The sequence below is a fragment of the Toxorhynchites rutilus genome, chromosome 3 (assembly GCF_029784135.1).
Source record: "Toxorhynchites rutilus septentrionalis strain SRP chromosome 3, ASM2978413v1, whole genome shotgun sequence".
Classification (NCBI taxonomy): domain Eukaryota; kingdom Metazoa; phylum Arthropoda; class Insecta; order Diptera; family Culicidae; genus Toxorhynchites; species Toxorhynchites rutilus.
The window spans coordinates 134,472,438-134,490,935 of record NC_073746.1 but is presented as its reverse complement, the minus strand read 5'-3'; the positions used below and the strand labels follow the sequence as shown (position 1 = coordinate 134,490,935).

Below are 18,498 nucleotides of genomic sequence, written 5' to 3'. Positions count from 1 at the left end.
GCAGTTAGAATCAACGATAACCATTTCTCGGTAAAAACTTTGTTATGATATCAACGCTTCGGAAAGCTACAGTGATGACTTTTTGGAAAGTCAAGAATTGAAACTGAAAATGAACTGGAGACGCAGGATTGATTGTTTTTGATCTGACCCCGCTTACCATTGGATAGAAAATTTGGTATTTTTCAGTTTTTGACCGAAAGAAATTCACAACGTTGGTATACCAACGAATATTGAATTGTTCTGTATTGCGAAATAAAAGTCTACTCAAAATAACCCTTGGTCTACTTTTTCCCCATGAAACACAAAGTTTTAGTATGATATAGTAAATTATGTCTAACAAAGTTTTCGCTTATTGTAAAAAATGGTTACGAATGAATGAATTTTTCCGGGTGGCGCAGCTGCCAACATGCTGCCATATTGTTTATCGCTACTGTCCTCGGCTCAATCGCATCTACGGAATTCGATACCGTTCCCCAGTGATTATTTCGTCCAAATTCCGAACACTTGAGCTTTTCTAATAGCTGAATAGTGTTTTCGTTAGAGTAATTCGATTTTTGAATGTAATAAAGTCTTCTCTCCACTTAAACACAATAAAATGTATTTGCAAATCCCTATACATGGCAAAAAACTGACAATACTTTGAATTATACTCGACTTAAATTGCAAACACATCTGTCTCAAAGTCTGAACAGCACAATTGTGCAGGGATATTGTATATTTTGCAGTTTATTTCTGGAAACTGAACTTTAATCTGGAAAAAAGATTCATAATCAACAGCTTCAGCGTTCCATGGAAGGAAGCCGCACTTTAGAAATCTATTGATCAGTATTTAGTCTACACTTTCCATTGACTCTAAGACTTTGTTTAGCAGTGGAAAGAAATCTCGCTTTGATATCGTTGCACCTCCATTTTCAAAACGCCACTTTACGAGTGTAATATCCCAGGCAGTTTTCATTGGGTTGAAAAAAAAATGAAATGTCACATATTAGATAGTGAGGAGGCAGATAGACCAACATAATGCCGCGATCTTCACAGAATTAGATCATGTCGGAAGTCACATGGAAGCGATGACCAACTAAAGATAGAGTGCTTTGGCCATATACTCGTTGAATGCTCCAGAGTTCGTCGGGCCACTATTAGTTCGCCCAACGCCATTTGGATACAGAATTTGCCGTTAGCTTCGAGATGGAAGGATGTCGTTTCAAGAAACGCAGCATCCATACTCGTGATTGTATTCTGGATTGAAATACTTCTGTTTCACAGATTGGATGACCTGAGGGGGCCATGTCTTCTAGCCAGCTCATGATCTTATGCTCTTCAGTGGATGTTTTTCAGCAGTATCTTTGCGATTGATGGTTTTTTTTCTATCGTACAGCATATTTACTGGAATGATGTGCATCCTTGCTGCAGCTCGACTGTCTATTCGATCTTTGAATTCCGACCTTTTTCATAGATTTACTTAAGGAATCCGATTTTGTAATTGTTGTTTATGTTGAAAACCTGATAAGAAAAATCAAAATTATTCTCGTTAGTTTGCGTGTGTGGCCTACGATATGCGAGGCAATAGCTTACAAATATTTGTTTACAAATGGCGTTAGGTCCTTTTCTAATGTTGCTTAAAAACATGACTGTCCTTTTAGTCCAATTAGTGAACTATTTCTGTACTTGCCTGAAAATAGTGGATTTGAACAACTTTTTGCAATTGATTCTTGAGCTTGATTCATATTACGAACACGCAAACTACTTTAATCTAATCATTTTAATATATTCAGCCATTCCATGCCAAACCGATATAGTGGTTCTCAGATTTCCATGAAAAGTGGTAGTTTTGTTCATTATCGCAAAATATTAGACCCGTATTTTTTATTGTTTCGTTAGGGTGACCATTTCCATTTTAGGGTGGTCTGAAAAATCATTTTTTTTTCACTTTTTCCCAAAAATGAGTTTTTTTTTAAAATTCATAACATTTGAAATACTGAACCGATTTAGATAATCGACATATAAATTTAAAACCAATGAACTAGTTTTTCATTTAAAAATATTGAAGTTGCAAAAACAATGGATTAAATTTTCGTAATTGTTGATTGTAGTCGCATTTTATTGTTTTTATGGCTATAGAGGTTTTTATGGACTAGAGGGCGCTATAATTTTTTCTATTTTTTTTTTGGAAACTGAGGACTTTTTACATAATATGTCTCGATATCAGAGATGTTGAGTCTCGATCGAGCAGGCATCGAGTGCGGACGCTTTTTGTTGTCGCTCCGTGCGTTGTTCGGGAGAGAGAAAATAGTGTAAGCATTCGAACTCAATGTTTTTGTGAGTAGTTTGCGCCCAAAAGTTTGTGTTTCTGGTGATAAATTCTGTGTTTCTGCTTCTATCAATTTTTTTCAGTTGTTTTATGGATGAATCTCAAATAAAAGTGCAAGGTCAAAAGGCGTACGAAGGTTTTTTGATTTCGTATGTGTGAGTGATGTTTCAGATTTAATTTGTGCTCGCGTTCAACACTCGCTTTGGTGTTATGACGTATTTGATGAGTTCTGCGTAATGCGTGTTGGCATCGTACAAGTTTTAAATACAGTTTGTGAACTTATTCATAATCGAGTTTTGATTTTTTCTCTCTGGAAAATTTTGCTTGGTGTATACGAATAATAGTAAATGGCTGAACATGTATGAGAAAAGAGTGTGTGTGAGAAGGAAAACCGCTCTACAAGTATGGTAACACAATTCGCAAGTGAAGTTGATATTCATGTCTTGTCAAGTTCTTATGCGCCTGTTTGTGGAGCTATTTGCAGTGAGTACTATAGAAACGAACGAATTCTTAAATTGAATTATGAATATATACAGTGGGGATATCACTGATAAAAAGATTCTCGAGAGCAGAATAATGCGTAGGAAACAACTAGGCGTTCTTATTGAGCGATTTTCTTTCAATCATAAAATAGAAAAAAAGCTCAAGTTTACTCGCATCAGTGCGAACAGTCACAGAATAACTAAAAGATTTTATTTGATTGATTCGATTATGACAGATTTTGAGGGCGTGGAATATTACTACTGCAAATGATTCTGATGGTAAACATTGCAAGTGAATACCGTGCGAAAAAATGTTTGTTTTTATATAATTTACACTTGAATTTCTAGATGATGCTCTGGTCAAGAGAAGATATATATTTTTATATTTCAGTTTATTCTGTTTTGTGGTTTTATATTAAATTTCCCGATATGTAGTATGTAGTCGGTTCGGTTCGTAATGAAACAGTTCTTCAATAGCAAATAAACGCACAAAGAATCGCAAAATATGTAGCCGAAATGGTTTTTTATACAGAAGTTATTTGGTGTCCTTTTAGAATTCACTATAGGTGTGCTACATTTTTAATATCGTACACCAATTTTGTGAATTTAACTATCTAGAAAGTGATCATCATTACCGGGTTTTCGTTTCAAAATTTTGCGTATTTTTCGCATGGAGTAAATAGGATAAAAGGTTTCTGTAAATTCAACAAGTTTCTTCCTTAGATTACCTAAAGATAACTCTGCCACACTTAAGATTTGCGGAACTCCGTTTCATCGAGGGGTTGATAGTTCACGTTTATATTGTCACATCACTTACCACAGTGAATCCTGATCCATACCTCTCCCCACTAACAACTATCCCTTCCATGATAAACGCTAGGGAACCACGCTATAGAGGCGACCCTTCTGGCCTTCGGGCGGCGAATATCATACTAACTTTCCTTCCCTTCCCCTGGTGACTGTAAGGACGTGGCCGGCGTCGTTATTGACCATTTAAAGCTCGAATCGCCGAAAATTGCACAACGAAAATGATTTGCTAGTCCCAAGCGTCATTTTGTGTGTTTTTTGTGCAATTTGGTTGGTTCAGGTCAATCACGGAGAGCAACTACGAATTGTACAGTCTACCCAAGCTCAAGCTCAAGCTCAATATACCTCGATTTCAGAGATGCTATTTTTTTTTGTTTTTGAGATATGATTTTTCAAAGTTAACCGGTGGTCCAAAAAATCACTTTTCCTCTTTTATCCAAAAATTTACAGTTCATTGGCGTCAATTTGATATGTCGATCATCTAAATCGGTTCAGTTGTTCAAAAGTTACGAACTTAAAAAAAAGTCATTTTTAGGAAAAAGCGAAAAAAAAATTGATCTTTCGGACCACCCTAAAATGGAAATGGGCACCTTAATGAAAAAACAAAAAATACGAGTCTAGTGTTTTGCGATAAAATACAAAATTACCACTTTTGACGAAAATCCGGGAACCACTATATCGGTTTGACATGGAATGGGTGTATATATAAATGAATTTCTGTCTATCTTTCTCGACGTGAAAGGTGTATGTAGGGATTTTCGGGGTTCTTATGATAGTTCGAGACCCCTCCCACATTTGGCATTTCAAGATTTTAGGGAGCAATAAACGTTTCTATGGTGGTTCGACACTCCTCCCCCTTTCTTAGGGGGTGGATGTGCTGCCATCCGAACGAAACACAAATTTCTGCATAATTCGTCGATAAACGTTTCGATGGTAGTTCGACACTTCTCATCCCTTTCTACGAGGGGATTGCCATACAAATGAAACACAAATTTCTGCGTTACTCAAGAATTAATCTAGCAAATGGAGCCACATTGGAGATATGAGGGTTTTTGGGTACAAGAAATGTTTCTATGATGGTATGACACCCCTATCTCCTCTGGAATGGAGAGAGGGTCCCATATAAATATTTCAACCAAACATGACAATTGAAAATTTTCAGAAAACTCTGAAGTAAAATGGGAAAATTCGCAACGTTTATGATGCACTTTGAAATGTTTTTTTTATATTTTTAAACCTCACTATTATGTATAAATTGGCTTTTTGGTCATGCTAATCTAGGTCGTATTACCGGCGAACTACTAATTATACAATTCTTATAGTTACACTTTTGATATCATTTGATATCAGTCACACGAAGTTGAACCCATATTGAAAGGATTATTTCAGTTTTATTCACTTTGGTTTGTATGGTCATACTTATTATCATATCGTTACTGGTTTTGCTCCAGTCAAAATTTTGGCTTTCTACAAGTTATCCTGTGATGTTTAAGCCACCATTAGACATTGACGACCTTTATATTATGGAAAATGAAATAAACCTCGAAAATCATTTATGATTCAAAGGAAGGATATCATTTTAAAAATTTTGGTGATGGATAACTCCAACAAGTTTTTTAAACATTAAAATGAGTATAATTCGCATCATTGTTTAAAAAACTTCTCGTTTCTTAACAATTGAAAATAAGAACTAAAACAAGAAAATCATTGTAATAAAAAAATACTCACCTGAGGACAACTTGCGCAGCGCCAATAGTGAAATCAAGCTACACGCAGTCTTCCGAAAAACACTTACACATGTCCACGCGATGTGAAAATTCCATGTTTTTGTTTGAATTCGAATATGATACTCGCTAGTGTTGAGTGTCTATCCCCAACACGAACAATTATACACAAACATATACATGTGAAAACAAACACGATGTTTATAATTCAAGAACATCATGTACAAACATATCACCCGATGTCGCAGTATTCACTGCTTTCGTTTCGTTTCTTTTCATACACGGAAAGAAATTATTCATCCCAAAACATTTCTTCGTAGAATACTTTTTCACAGAAACGAACTTGAAATTTAGTTCGCATTTCAAAAATTGCACGAACTAAGAGGCTATAAGTTCATGCACCAAAATATATATTTTTATTAAGGCTCATATGGCCTCAGCCTAACGGGGCCGGGAGCTCAATATTTTGACAATGTTTGCTTACAACTATGTTAGTAATATGTAACCGATTACTCGCGGTTGGCTCGAGGTTAGTATTACAAGTGTTCTCATAATTGGGATGTTGCAGTCTTTAGTGCTCTGTACGTGTGCCCGACATGGGATACTTCCTATTGGGATGTAGCTGACCGTTAATCAGCAACGACCCCCTAGTCTGCACCCCATATCTAGCGTGGTGCGTCTTTTTCGACTCGAGGAATCCAGGATAGAATGATCACTAGCCGGCGCAATCATCAGCTCGTGTCGAGTTGTCATGAGCGGTACAACCTTTGGCTCTTGTTGAATCATCAGTGGACCGCACAACCTTCGGCCCGTGTATCTGTAAAGATCGTGTGTATGTATTGCCGCGACTAAGTAAAAGTTTATAGATCGTTCATGCACATTTTGCAAGTCTGATTAAATAATCCTTGGTTTCGTTCAAAGAAAACATTCTCTGAAAAGAAAGAAGCTTTCTATTTTTTTTGCGTGCATGTTGGCAATTAAAGTCTGGGGAGCCGACTGCATAGCGGGCGACGTCGTACAAATGCTGACCAAAAAAATAAATACCCAAAAATTAGTTTTAGATGCAACCTTCAGCGGCACACAGCAGAACCAGCAGAGAAATTTCAGCGGCTAAAACACACCATTAATTTCTCGATGTTATCACAAACTGAATGAAGGAAAAAACTAAAAGCTACACTTACACTGCACTACATATGCTATGTGTGCATGCGATTGCATCATCCTTTCTTCTCCTCTTCTCCGCTCGTTTTATAGCTCGGGCGCGATCGTCGCGAACAAGCAGTATTGGCCATTTGTATTCAAAGATTCTGCCAAAATTGTTGCTCCCGTGGTCGAGTGGTTGGCGTCACGCCTAACATGTCACTGCTGAATAATTCAATTTTAGTACTTCTTCAAATAGCTAATAATAGCGAATGTTACATGAATTCAATATATGAATTGATGCGTGCACTAAATAATGACATCAAATGTGAAAAACTCTCATATCAATCGATGTTTATTTTGTTCAGAACAGAAAAAGAGGTTTATTTTACTTGCCCAATATTTTTGATGAAGCACCCATTGTCATGAAAGGAAAGCATTTTTTCCATGTCAACATACCAACACACCACGCGTTGAGTGGTGGTGGTGTGGTGTCCGATTCGCTTCTTCTACTCTACGCACTGCCGGTGCTTGGGGTGAAAATGCAAGAGAAACTGTGCACCATGTTCGAACATCATGTGAAACATTGGGATTAAACATCGTATGTCCAAACATACCACGAATACAAACATGTCACATTTTCTAACATAGGTACGAAAAAATCATGTTTGTACTCAAACACAAAACTGTGAACAGCAGCGTGGACATGTTTATTCAGGACGCAGTGTTTTTTGTGAAACTTGGAAGACTGGCTACACGTATAACAGGGAACCTAGTCTCTCGAAGTAATTAGTGAATTAGATCGAAGGAGAAAATACATTTTCATATCAGCTTCTTTATTATTATTCTTTTATGCTTTATTATTATTCTTTAATATTGTTATATTATATAAAGAACAAACGCTGTTATCCTAAATTTAAACCTAAACATGAAAGCAGACAAACATATAGACTCTCGCGCGAAACGATTCATTGGTCCGTGAAAGACGTTCCAGGCGGACTTGATATTTGTTTGTCCCGGAAGTTTCGAGGCGTTGAAAATGCATGTAATTAAGCATAAACGACGATGACAGCCAATTTTAGCCTACAATGGACAGCACAACTCTGCTCATTTGCCGGCTGTGTTGCTTTCGATCTGATTTTCTTCTCTCGCGGCTACAATAAGATCGATTACACGTTGGTGATCTGTGGCTAAACCAGTAATACTTGTTTTTTCCTGTATGCTTATTGGATCATATTATAGCTGTTGTATCCATGAATAAATTGTCGAAACGTAACGAACAATAATGAGTTGCTCATTGGGATGAGTCGCAATTTTTGCATGCATATAGATCCGGTACCATGAGTGAGAATTGGATCATCGATTTGTTTTACATGAGGAAGATCGAATATACAGGGTGTCAGGTAGCTGTCTCGAAATCTTCCAGGGGGTGACAGAGTATCATATTTGATGCAGGAATAATTCTAGGCATATGGTCGAATCTCAACTATGAAAGATTAATTGAACTTTTCTTGTTTTGGATTCTGTTTTTCAAAATTGAAAAAATCTTACTTAGAACGATTCTGTTGCTTCCATTTGGAAGATGGGATAATTTTGCACTGTAACATTTAATTTAGTGGAATTGAACCACATTCTAGAAGTTGAACACTTAAAAGTTAGTGTTCTCTTATGGGTTCTTATTCATTTCCTCCCAAAAATACGTGATATACTTGGTTTTGTATTAGCTAAATTAAAGCTCTATAACCGCTCCACAATCCGTTCCTTGGGACCCATCCTATCTTTTTGAATATCGCCAAAATACCATTGTGAACACTTCTTGATTAGCCTACAATTAGAATTTTCAAAAACCACGAGTTTTACTTCTTTGTGTCTCTACAGCATTCTTCTACAGCAACGAAGGATTTGTCCATAAAATATGATTCTTTGTCACCACCTAAAAAAATCTGGGCCAAATACCTAACACCCTGTATATGAAATCGATAGATTTGGTTATTATGGAGCAATTCCACGCCAAATCGACCAAAAACAGCAAATTTTGACCCGAACCTCTCCGTTTTTTTTAAACTTGGTAATTATGATGGAAGCTATACAAAATCACAATTTTCATTACCATATGACCAATTAAATTACGACTGATCTTTTGAAAAGGATTCTTTTTAAAAAAAAAATCGTAACTCAAAATCCAGAAGTCTGATTATAATATGATGTCTGATAAAGTTGTAAGAAATCAAAGAACTATTTAGAGAAAAAGACATTTTGAATACACTGTCAAAGAATCTTACTCAAAATTGAATTTAATATTAAAAACTAAGTTGGGGGGAAAGTTATCCATTATTTTAGGGTGAAAGTCAAAACTATTTTTAATATGCTTCGGATTGTCCGATTTGGGCCAAATATGCACCGTTTTGTTGTAAAATTTGTTGCCATTCTAAAGGTAGCTTCATAATGTCTCTAACAGAGAGGTCCTTATTGACTAAAAACTCTAGATTTTTACAATCTTCTCTTGATCCCAATTTCTTATCAACTCATCAAATTTTGCAATTCCAGAAAAAGGCTTTAATCGCTTGGTGCCAGGTCCGGACTATATGGCCTTGCGTTGTGCTGGTGGAACACAATGCCTCTTGTGCTGGCCAATTCTGAACGTTTCTGGTCAATCGCTACCTTCAAACGGTCCATAAAAATTTTTTTAAAAAACTTGAAAAAAATGGAAAAAAATGTTTAATTTTTAAAAATAAAATAAATTGCACGTGTTTCACTATTGATGTATCGGCACCATAAACACCATTCACAATTTCATCGGCCTGGCTTGCATTTTCATCTTTATAAAAGAAAAAATATAAAATGGACCGAATTTTCCTTCTGTTGACCTCCACTGTCAACACCCTGTAACTCACAACTGAATGGAACAAACAAAAAACAGCGAATGAATTTTTTGTAGTGTGAACGTCACCTTTACAACGAGCCTAAACTGAAATTGTAGGATCGATATTACGCGAGATATTGATCACTAAAGCCAGCTACCGAGAAAGTAATGGATAACTTTATCCCCAACCTAATATTTTTATTGAAAAACACTTTTAGTGGTACCGTGTCGGACTCACCAAACTGGAGATACAGTAGAAACCCGATTATCTGCAGAAGCGAGTTCTATAGTAATTCTATAGAACTTCCCGAAATTTGTCAGTGAGTGGTAGGCTCTTGATCTTTTGTTTTGGTCATGGCTTTCACATTATCTGTCCTCTGGTATACACAACCTTACAGATGGATAGTTGAATGATTGCTGTATTAATAAACCATGGTTTTGAGATAGAAAAGTTTTTATTGTTAAATTCAATATTTGAATAAGTTTTTTCAACAGTGCATTTTAAATGTTATTTTTCCTGAATAGTTAATTGATTTGACAACAACTTTGTGAAACATAATATTTTTCATCATTTGGCGGACAGCTAATTTGGCCTGGATTTGCTCAATAATATTTTTTATGCGTAACTAGCTGACCCGACGAACTTCGTCCCGCCCAAAATAGATTTTTTGATTTGAATACTTTCAAACATCCAAGTTTTCTTACTAAGTGAACGTCAGTGAGTCCAATCACTGAACTCTTTATAGTTTGATTCCCGTTTGACCCTTTACAATTTCCTTTTACTATAAATTGTCTAGTATTTTTACAAAAATTCGTCCTTATAATAGAAAATTATTTTCAGACATAATTCTCGTTCAAGATTTTTCAAGCATTTGGAAATAACATGTTTCTCCGTTGCATAGAATACATGTTTGATACAGAGAATATTACAAAATAAAGACAGCTCAAATCGGACTATTCCTTCTTCGGGTTTTCCGCTTACCAACAGGTTTTGCCTTACATTTTTATTTATATAGATAGATATAAGATATGGAAATGCGTTATTTCGCCTGAGAACCTATTTCCACTTACGAACAAAGATCAATTTCGATAGCGCAAACATCGAATGGACTAACAACGCTTAATATGATGTAATTTTTAAACATGTGGGAATTCAGTTTTCCGAATTTTCCGACCTTCCTTCAGGATTTTCCGAAAATTTTCCGATTTTTCTCTCCACCATATTGATCTACGGGAAGAGACGAACACAACAAAATACAGGAGACTAAAATTGGACCATCACTTCTTCGGATTTACGGCTTACCAACAGATTTTGCCTTACATTTTTATTTATATAGATTTATACCCATTACTTTCCTTGCATTATCATCATTGTAGCAAACCAACGCGTATTCTTAATTTCTATTGTAGAGTGATTAGACAACTCAAACTGTTGCGTCACTTTTTTTCAAGAAGAAATCACTTCCTGATGCACTCGATGGGGCGGTAGCTGTCGTTGCATTCTAGGCGAACTATATAATGCAGCCGTTTCCAGTTAATAGCAATACCACCATCACGTGAGATAGCCGTGCTTTATTGCGTATAATGCTAATGATCTCCGGCTTAAACTGTTGCAATACCAAGGTCGAGCGTCGAGCCAGTTTTTTCCCGGCATTTCAATAGAGCGTGTATCATCGCCAGATGATCTTATTAACTGTTTGAGTTTTGTTTTTGATGAGTTAGAGTTGGCACTTGATGTACGCTCGTGATTATCGTTGCAACGGTGTTGTTTTGCATGTTGATACACGATTAGAGATAATCGGCGAATCTGTTGTATCCAAAACTGATGTAAATTTCAATATCAACAAATAAGCTAGACGCCAGAAAACCCATAATTTTTTTCCGACATCATCTTAACATCATAGAAAAACGAAAAATATTATAGTTTCCTCGGACAAGTTTTCCTCAACAAATATGTAATGGTATTATGTCTTTCTTCCAATTCACAGGTTGGAAAGCCCCACCCAGAACTAGACACTATCGCAAAGCTGTTGCCGTTCATCACACACAAGGGTGACAGAGTAAGTATCGCCATGAGATTCAAAGACCGAATCTTTCACACTCAATCAATCGCGACAGTCGCGCCCCAGGGGATGTCAATATTAGTCACTCAATGGAGTGATATTGCAATTCGATATGCATTTTAATACTGATAGCGCTGCTCTGCAGTAAATGTCGCAGTCGTTATGTAAACTACTTGTTTTATGATTGGGTATATGATATGACATAAGACATTAATGAATCAACAGTACTAGGACATCTTCCTACAAGGTCGCGAATCAATGAATACGATTAACCAAATTCGAACTCTGAAAATATTTCAACAATTCACGACCTTCTAATCTTGGTACCGCAATACACTGATCTCAATTCTGGTAATTATTAAATTATTTCATGTGGGTGATGGGTATACTCTTTACGAAAATCTCGGAACATGGTTATGTCAATTGTAAGCCGCGTATATGACGCTGTTTATTAAATTTTCTGGTTCAAACACTTCATGTGACACTCATTTCTATTTTTGCTTAGCGAGTTCCATCCGACCTCCTTTGTGATTGGAATTTATTGTCCTTCAGAATGCAAGAATAACGCATATCTCTTGTCAGCGTATGAGACACTGAGTCGGCTAGCAACTTAAGGGCACACCTTCAATCGCGACTGTTCCAATTTCTCCTCCGGTGGGATAACCAGATTTGAAAACCGAGATCGCACGCGCTACGTCACTTCATGGAACGTTTAGTATTCTACGCGAACCGATTTGTGGATTGGTACGCCAACGCGAAAAGCGGATGGGGGGATTTGCATTCGCGAGACGATGCAAATTTACTCCATTCCGATGAGTGGTAATCATACGAGATGGCTTAAAATCACCGGTATATCGAATAACAAGTCCCAAGACTTTTTGGGATTTTTGAGATCGTTAGAAGTGAATGACTGTTCCGCTGACTGTCGCTAGCAATCTATCACGATGTGCGATTATCTAGAGTACTGTTTGGATTACACAACATGTGAACGTGTTTGTTTACATCGAACCCTAAAGCATAGGATGATGAGATGGACTATCAGTTTTCATTTCATAAGTGTTTGTTTGCATAGCGGAAATGTAACGCTATTTCAGCACGCAATTGTTTTCTTACATGCGATTATGGGTAACCTTCATTGTACTGCGAAAGTAATTTATTACTAGAGGTGTGATTAGAGTGAAAATGTTGTGTTGTGTGTCAGACCAATTGATAGAAATTACAATTCTTAATTTCAATATGTTTCTGTAAGTACCAGATGAAAGGAAAGTATTTTTGACGTAGGACTACGTCTTTCATTTCTGTACTGGGGTGTAAGTTCAAAGTTTCGAAAACGAGAGAGTGACGCTGGACTGCAAGGATTTGAACGTTAATACCTCTTTACCGGCTGAATGGAGTGGTATAATAATCACTTCATCCGAAACATAAAATGTCAACGAGTTATGTGATTGTCACTTATTGGTCCAAATAATCGTTTCAGTTGCATAAGAATTGCTTTTAAAGCAAACTATTGAAATTATAACTAGCTCATTGATGATGATTGGTGATCGCAATGTATTCCCGAACACGAACGAAAAATCTAGGCAGGGATTTCTTTTGCTCGCTTGCATTAGTGTTTGGGAAACCATAGCGGACACATGCAAGGCGTGAGTAATTTTACTCGCACCCAGCGTTGCCATTGTTCCAGTTTAAACTGGATTCTTCCAGTTTTTCTTCCTTGGTCCAGTCAAATGGTTAAATCCTAAAAACTTCCAGTTTTTATAAATTTTATCCAGTTTCATGCAGTTTTCATATGTTTGCTTCGGTTTCACCAACTTTGTGTTAAATAAATTCACATTGTATGAATATTATCCCTCCCTCACCTTTCCTATGCTTTGACCAATTTTGTTTTTAACCATTTATCGATCAGTCGATCCAAGGTATATTTACCTTGGATCGATCTTATTTTCTTATACACTCAACTCAGTGTTATTATTCTCCTGCTTACACATTCGAATTTAATACGGTGTGGTGCCTACCCAAGCAACAATGTGCTACACTGCCTTTGAATTTGTTTAATAATCAGATGTTCTAGGTACTCTAAAACATTCTGGAGCTCAGACCAATTGGTCGGTGTTAAGTCAGAGTTCAAAATTTCGAGTTATTGATTACATTTGGTTAAGCATTATTTAAGCTACATACCACATTTATCAGATTTGGAAAATCATGCATACAGCAGGAATAACGGATCGAATTTGTTATGATTGATCAACGAAAATCCCTCATAGTAGGATATGATGAATCAAAGATTTATTCCACCATTTTCTACATATAAATACTTCAAGGAGCTTCGAAGGAATTTATATTTCTCAAGTATTGAAATGGGTAAAAAATCACTTTAAAGGGTGTGTCAAATCAAATTGCATCACGGAAAAAACGCTGTAGAAATTCGCCCAGTAGACCGATCCTTTTGAAAATTTTAGACAGTAAAATACAAATTATTAAACAACTTTTGGCATTTTCTTTTTATTCATACTTCGAGCCCAAGCCCGTATGCTCGCACCTTCCTCTTTACCCCGTCCATAAGGTTCTGTACAACGTCAGGTTGTAGTTTTTTTTGAACAGAAATCCATTTTCTCTTGAAGTCCGCCTCCAATTTGACAACTTTTGGGTTCTTCCGGAGGGCCTGCTCCATAATCGCCCAATATTTCTCTATTGGGCGAAGCTCCGACGTGTTGGGCGGGTTCATTTCCTTTGGCACGAAGGTGACCCCGTTGGCTTCGTACCACTCCAACACGTCCTTTGAATAGTGGCACGAAGCGAGATCCGGCCAGAAGATGGTCGAGCCCTCGTGCTGCTTCAATAGTGGTAGTAAGCGCTACTGTAGGCACTCCTTAAGGTAAACCTGCCCGTTTACCGTGCCGGTCATCACGAAGGGGGCGCTCCGCTTTCCGCAAGAGCAGATCGCTTGCCACACCATGTACTTTTTGGCAAACTTGGATAGTTTCTGCTTGCGAATCTCCTCCGAAACGCTGAATTTGTCCTCTGCGGAGAAGAACAACAGGCCCGGCAGCTGACGAAAGTCCGCTTTGACGTAGGTTTCGTCGTCCATTACCAGGCAATGCGGCTTCGTCAGCATTTCGGTGTACAGCTTCCGGGCTCGCGTCTTCCCCACCATGTTTTGCCTTTCGTCGCGGTTAGGAGCCTTCTGAACCTTGTATGTACGCAGGCCTCCCGCTGCTTGGTCCGCTGGACGAATGAATTTGACAAATTCAGCTTATTGGCGACATCCCGGACCGAGCTTCTCGGATCACGTCTTAACTGCTTAACTACGCGCTTGTGATCTTTTTCACTGACGGAGCATCCATTTTTGCCGTTCTTCACCTTCCGGTCGATGGTTAGGTTCTCGAAGTATCGTTTTAGTACTCTGCTGACCGTGGATTAGACGATTCCCAGCATCTTACCGATGTCCCGATGTGACAACTCCGGATTCTCGAAATGAGTGCGCAGGATAAATTCACGACGCTCTTTTTCGTTTGACGACATTTTTCCAAATTTACGAAAAATTGGCAGTGAAGCATGGCCAACGTGATCTATACACTCTTATCTGATTATAAGCGAAAGCTGAAGATATAATTCCTAAAAATAAAATTTCTACAGCGTTTTTTCCGTGTTGCAATTTGATGTGACACAACCTTTAGACAAATCAAGCCGATCTTCTTGAAATGAAACGGTTTTACAGGATTCAGTTTTCTTCCAGTTTTTTAGGAGCCATCTTCCAGTTTTTTGAAAACTCTTATTGGCAACGCTACTCGCACCAGTTTCAGTTCTGCTTTCACATGGAACAGTCATGAAAAAAAGTTTGCGTGTGAATGCGTCCGAGCGAAGGAATAATCGCACCCCTTTACGCACTCAACTTGGTGTTTCCGTGATGCAATCCAATAGCATCAGTTTCTGTTCTGCTTTCGCATGGAACAGTCATGAAAAATTGCCACATCACGATAAAAACGAAATGAATTTTATGCAAGGTTATATACTATTTCGTTCTCACCGTGAAATGGCGCCCTCAGTTTCTATTCTGCGCATGGAGTGACCATGAAAAATCTCGAAAAAAAATGAATCATGTACCAAACATCTTCAATTACTTTTTCAAGGCCACTCAAATTCCATCGGTTCGTTTCGGGACCACCAACAAGTTCGAAAGAGTTGATTTTTATGTTAATAACAATTCCATATACTCATCCACCCATACACTAACAAGAAAAACTTTCAACAGTCTTTCAAAATATTCATTTATCATTCATTAAGAATTGATTCAGATGCAATTTCAAATAAATGATTACCGAGCCAACGGTAGTGCTACGTCTACCTTGCGGTTATATCACAGATATAACCCACTTCTTGTTTTTTTCCATCTGTCGACCTTCGAAACTGTTCATGATAAAATTGGACAATTTTTTACCTTTTATCAACTCTAATTATTAAGAAGATCGAAGCTGCTACCAAAAGCGTACGCATGGGTGAAACACCAGAGATCGAAAAAGTTTAGAATTAAACTTTATCTTACGCAGGGCTGAAAATAATCAATTCATTCATTTGAATTCGAACGAACAGTTACCATCAGTCAGGCTTGACAGCACTTCTCTTCATACGAATATCGCGGGCACATTAACTGCTTTGACGAGTGAGCATATTCCATTCATACGAATTTCTTCTCACTGTATCATTTCCATTCGATTGAATAACCGCACCATCATTCAATCCGCTCGTCATGCTGTTATTTGAGATTTAGGTTTGTCCTTATCCATTGAACTAGTGACCCAGGCTCAATTGACACTCGACGATGCCATGGTTTGTTTTACGAGAGAAGCAGAGAAACAGCTGGCGAGAGTGATTTCTTATTTCTTTCATTCTTACGCTTCTCGCATTACTGCGAGAGTGTGATGCTAACACATGAGTAAGGGGGCATTAGGCTCTTCCATCGCCTGTTCTGTTGTGAAAATTAATTATTTGATTTCGTTCAACTTAATACATTCTTCACAATCAAATGAAAAGGAATATCTTTCGTTTGACAATGAACCCTTTCGGATCTCAGTTGAGGAGGTTGTGCAAATTTCAAACGATCGAGTAATGCTTTCTTTGATAACGAATGGTATACTTTATCATTTTCGTCGATTTCTCTCGATTGAGATTGAATTTTCACGGCACTGGTTATTACGCTTATTGCGAAAAGCATTGTTATTACAAAAACTGCCATAAGACATATTCCAAATCTTAATTTCACATGCTCTTTCTCAACAATTGCAGGTTACTCTGACGCAACCGCTGGATCCGGCCAACCTGCTGCCGGAAAGCAAAGCCTACTGGACCTATCTCGGGTCGCTGACCACCCCGCCGTGTTCGGAGTCGGTCACATGGATTTTGTTCAAGGAACCCATCGAGGTATCCCACGAGCAGCTGGAGCTGTTCCGTGAGATGCGTTGCTACGATGCGCGCGAGGAGTGTCCGTGCGACGATTCGCTCCACAAAACGTTCGAGTACGGCAAGGTGATCAACAACTATCGCCCACCACTGGAGCTGGGCAACCGTGAGCTCCGTGAGTATGGAGGCCACTAGGACTACTGCTGGCGGAAGCGGTGCACCCGTGACACGAATTGATATAGCGTTGAGTTCACAACGGAGAAGCAATAGCATTTCATGTGTGTGTCTGCACGTCGAGTGTCTAACACGATTCAATGTAGCGAAAGCTGTGTCATCATATTCTAGAAAAGATATATACGTTGGGAATGCATTGAACTTAGTGTTTGTGAGGCCAATTTACAATTATTAAGTGTATTCTTTATTTACCTACTATGTAAACAAAAATCTACCCAAAGATATTTGTTATTTGAGTCCTTGAACGAAAGGAAGAATCTAATACACAATGCATATCGCATACTAGTTCGCCTTTCTTTCCCAGGCATAAATAGATAGACGCATGTTTTAAAACAGTGGAATATGGAGTTTCATCGAAAGAAGATGGTATAGTGCAATTTCATGCGATAAAAGCCGTTGTTGACCGAGATATTCGTTTGATTTTGTTGATTTTATTCACAACCATTTAATCGTCGTTGCAGTAGTGCACACAATATTATATTAATATTTTAAGTGCGATTGATAATTTAGTTATCATAAATCAAGAGGGCCATCTAGTGTAGACTGTTGTTAAAATTGTGTATAAGTAAATGATATTTGTTCACTTCTCGGGGCATCTTCTAATTCAATTTGATCAGGTATAATTCCTATAGTATAAAGCCGAACTCTGTGAAGTAATAAATAAGTCAATTCAAGTGAACCAGTAAGTGCCTAGAACACCACAACAGATGTAACCGCCGTCGAACAGTTAACAGAAGGGAACAAACAACCGTGGGCAGTATTTGTTAAGCGAATGCAAAATATAGATTATTTTTGAAAAACCCCACTGACCCGATCATACCTAAAACAGTGCTGCTTGTGTCAGTGTGTTGAATAAATGTTGTTATATTTACACAAGTCCACTTTTACCCATTTGGATTGATTAAATAGAAGTGTTACACCGTATTGTGCAAAGAATATAAACCTCTAGCTCTGAATTGTGAATTTGTGTGCTGAAAACGATATCACAGGATCCCTATCAGCTCTAAAATTTATGTAAATTTTCTAGCGTTAATAAGAGCTTTTTTTTCTTAAATGTGCAATTTTAATATGCTCGATTGATCATTATTTTTATCTCGGGCAATGTTTTCCTATCATTCTTCGGCATAAGCTTCGAGTAACCGGTCATGTGCTGTGAGCGTCTCCGTTAAAGCATTGTTTTCGATTACCGTTGGCTGTTATTTTTTTTTTTATCGCCCGGGTGTGCTTTTTTCGCGCGTTTTCGAACTGTTCGAGATATCGTAAAACGCAGTGTGAACTCGGAATTAGTGAGAAAAGCAGAATCATCAAAGCCTGGCAAGGCCAGCCGGCTTTCAGTTTTCGCCGATTTGTCGCCATCGCAATCGAAGTCGGACATCGGTGCTCAGTTGCACGCACACAATACCAGCGCGATTCGCTGTTCACTTACAGCAGTGTGAAGGAGAGCATCACTTCTTAGTGGTGTGTGATAGTGCCGAGCGCT

General features: G+C 37.8%; 1 protein-coding gene across 1 annotated transcript in view; it reads left to right on the top strand.

Annotated features, from left to right (window-relative positions):
- Positions 1–17,974, top strand: part of LOC129777566 (carbonic anhydrase 2) — a 74,541-nt gene extending 56,567 nt beyond the window's left edge. Inside the window, exons 3-4 of the mRNA XM_055783915.1 lie at positions 11,313–11,384; positions 16,671–17,974. Coding sequence (XP_055639890.1) covers positions 11,313–11,384; positions 16,671–16,979 — 381 coding nt within the window. The 3' untranslated portion in view covers positions 16,980–17,974. The remainder of the gene's footprint in view (positions 1–11,312; positions 11,385–16,670) is intronic.
- Positions 17,975–18,498: the final 524 nt, after the last annotated feature.